At 32.1% G+C, this 2912-nt stretch overlaps 1 protein-coding gene across 1 annotated transcript; it reads left to right on the forward strand.

The window, feature by feature from the left end:
* The first annotated feature begins 337 nt into the window (after positions 1-337).
* LOC141398507 (speckle-type POZ protein-like) lies at positions 338-907 on the forward strand. Its single transcript, XM_073975849.1, has one exon. The coding sequence runs from the start codon at positions 338-340 to the stop codon at positions 905-907; it is 570 nt and encodes a 189-aa protein (XP_073831950.1).
* Positions 908-2912: the final 2005 nt, after the last annotated feature.

Genomic DNA, 2912 nt, shown 5'->3' on the forward strand with positions numbered 1-2912 from the left:
AAAACTGAAGATGTCTGTGGATGAACGAAAACTGGTAAATGATGGAGAACCAGCAATATCAAACTTATCAGATATTCACGGTCGTTATAATACCATAATAAAAAGACATGATTATCGCCATCTTTGGGAAATTAAAAATTTGCATTTTTATAGAAATGGTGAATTTTTGCATTCACCCGTAATTTATGTGAAGAATCATGATGTAACATCAATATGGGACATGTACTGTATAAAGAAATCAAACACCATAGATATTACAATAGTTTTGTCTTCGATAAAACAGTATGCATCTTTTTTTGATCTACTTCTGTCTGTATTGAAACCTAACGGTGAAAAAATGATGGAGTATAGCAAGTATTCAGTGATAAAAGGCCAACGTCACACCATACAGATTCCATCCGAAAAACTTGAATCCTTTTCTTATGATACACTAAAACTTCTGCTTGAGATAAAAAGCACCAACATATGCCACGAAACCATACCAGTATCAGAAGGTCTTCACACAATATCGAACCTTGTAAATGACTTCTCCAAGTTTCTAGATAAGGAAGAGTTCACCGATGATACTCTTATTGCAAGAAATGGTACCGAATTTAAAGCTCACAAAAGCATATTGTGTGCACGCAGCGAGGTATTCGCAGCTATGTTTCGGAACGATACATTGGAGGCTAAAACAAATCGTGTAACAATTGATGACATGGATGCAGAAACTATTCAAGAAATGCTTAAATTCATGTATTCCGCTAAAGAAGTATCGAAGAATTTAACAACTAAGTTATTACCAGCTGCTGATAAATATGCTTTGCTGGACTTGCGGACAATGTGTGAAAAACGTTTAATGGAAACGATAAGCGTAAATTCCGTAGTCGATAGTCTTAGTATTAGCAGAACAATATTGCCGCGATAAACTTAAAAATAATGCTGCTAAATTTATAAAAGACAACTTTAGAGCTGTCAGTAATACAGAGAGTTGGAAAAATCTCAAAAAAACTAATTTTGAGCTATGTGCCGATATAATGCAACAAATCATATGTGAACATTTGTAAATCAAGGCTATCTAAAGGTATTCTATTACGAGTTTTTATTTTATTGTCTTTGTTTTTTTTAATCCTTACATGTAAAACTATATACATACATTCCTATAATAAAAAATATTTATAAAATAAAAACGCAATTTCATTTTAGAACAAGAAGGGTATGTTAAAGCAACCTGCCAACTACAATTTTTTTTGAGCCCAATTTACAGTGAGTGTCAAAAATATTCGGTTTTCTATTTTACCAATAATAACACCTCAGAATTTTAGAAGTCCATACCCAATAACCAAGGAACCAAATACTTAAAAAAATTTTGGTCCTCTGTCTATTAAAAAATAAGCGAGAATAACAAAGAACACGTTGTTAACCCTGTTTTCAATGCGTCAAAAATATTCGGTTTTTGTAACTTTTGTTAAATATTTTGGCAAAAAACCGGTCAATATCGAACTTTTGCTGCAATATTAGTATAAAATCTTTGTTCCTGTTTGCAAAAATATTATATTTAATAACAAATTATTAACATTTAGGGCTAATTTTTCAGGAGATTCCTCTACTTTCCCACCCAGTTCTTGGTTTTGGCTGGCTTATGTGCTTCACGAAATCGATTCCAACTATATTCGACTAAATATTCAAATATAAGCAAAAATTCCCTTTATTTCTGCCGTTTTTATAAAGAAATAATTTTTTTAAGTATTTGGTTTCTTGATTATTGGGTATGGACTTCTAAAATACTGAGGTGTTATTATTGGTAAAATAGAAAATCGAATATTTTTGACACTCACTGTACATCTAACATGTTTTATAAAACATTCGCCATTTAAGTTGTAAATTCCATAGAATATGTCAAATAAATTATGAAAATTCTCAAAACCCCTGTCTTAAGTGAATTGTAAATTTTCGAAGGTTGCACTTTTGTTTTTATTTTTTACTAGCAAAGTGCCCGCTACTTCGTATGCGTTAAATATACAAAACAAATAAACAATATATAATATAGAATGGTGGAAACATTTTGTGTACTAATACGTACCACTTTTGTTCGATTTTCGTCACGCCTACACATCAAGAGCAATCCACATTTTTTGAAATAGTTTAATTGAGGTTCTCAGCGCAAATACGGCCTAACCCAACAACCGCCATCCTCATTTCCAGCACTATCTGTTCCCCCAGAACCAATTATAGAACTATTTAGTAGTTTACATGTAAATAGATAAATACGAACCTCCTCCTATTATTTCAAAATTCCCTTTACACAATAGCAAATTGTACCAAATCCTTATTTACAACTTTTCGTATATTTATGGCACATACATATTTCTTAAATTGGACGTTATAAGCAAATGGTAACAGTAATCTTAATTCCAAATCTCATGAATCCAGATCTATCCGTTCATCCAATACAAAATTGTACCATACATGGAACCATTTCGTACCCCTAAGTGTACCTAATTCCACATATTAGGATTCGAGCGCTATAATTTCACCCAAATCCTAATTGTACAAAATGTAGTACTTTTTGTAAGCATAAGTACGCATTTCCAAAACTAAGTACGCATTTCCAAAACTAACCCCAATAGTAATATTAACTCCAAAATTCAAGATTCTAGCTCTAATCGTTCGCTCAAATCCAAGTTGTACCAAATATAGTACCGTTTAGTACTGAAATAAACACAAAGATGTAAAATTCTGCAGTCCAACAATAAAAAACGCCAACAATTTCAAAAACTTCATCAATCCTACTTACCAACAGTAATCCTTATTCCGAATCTCGGGATTCCAGCTATATCTGTTCACCCAAATCCAAATTGTACCAGATTTGGTACCATTTAGTACTATTCGTATCCATAGTACGAATTTCTAAACCTACCTCTATCAACACT

Source organism: Musca autumnalis, unplaced genomic scaffold, assembly GCF_047663935.1.
Source record: "Musca autumnalis isolate F117 unplaced genomic scaffold, ASM4766393v1 scaffold_1, whole genome shotgun sequence".
Classification (NCBI taxonomy): Eukaryota; Metazoa; Arthropoda; class Insecta; order Diptera; family Muscidae; genus Musca; species Musca autumnalis.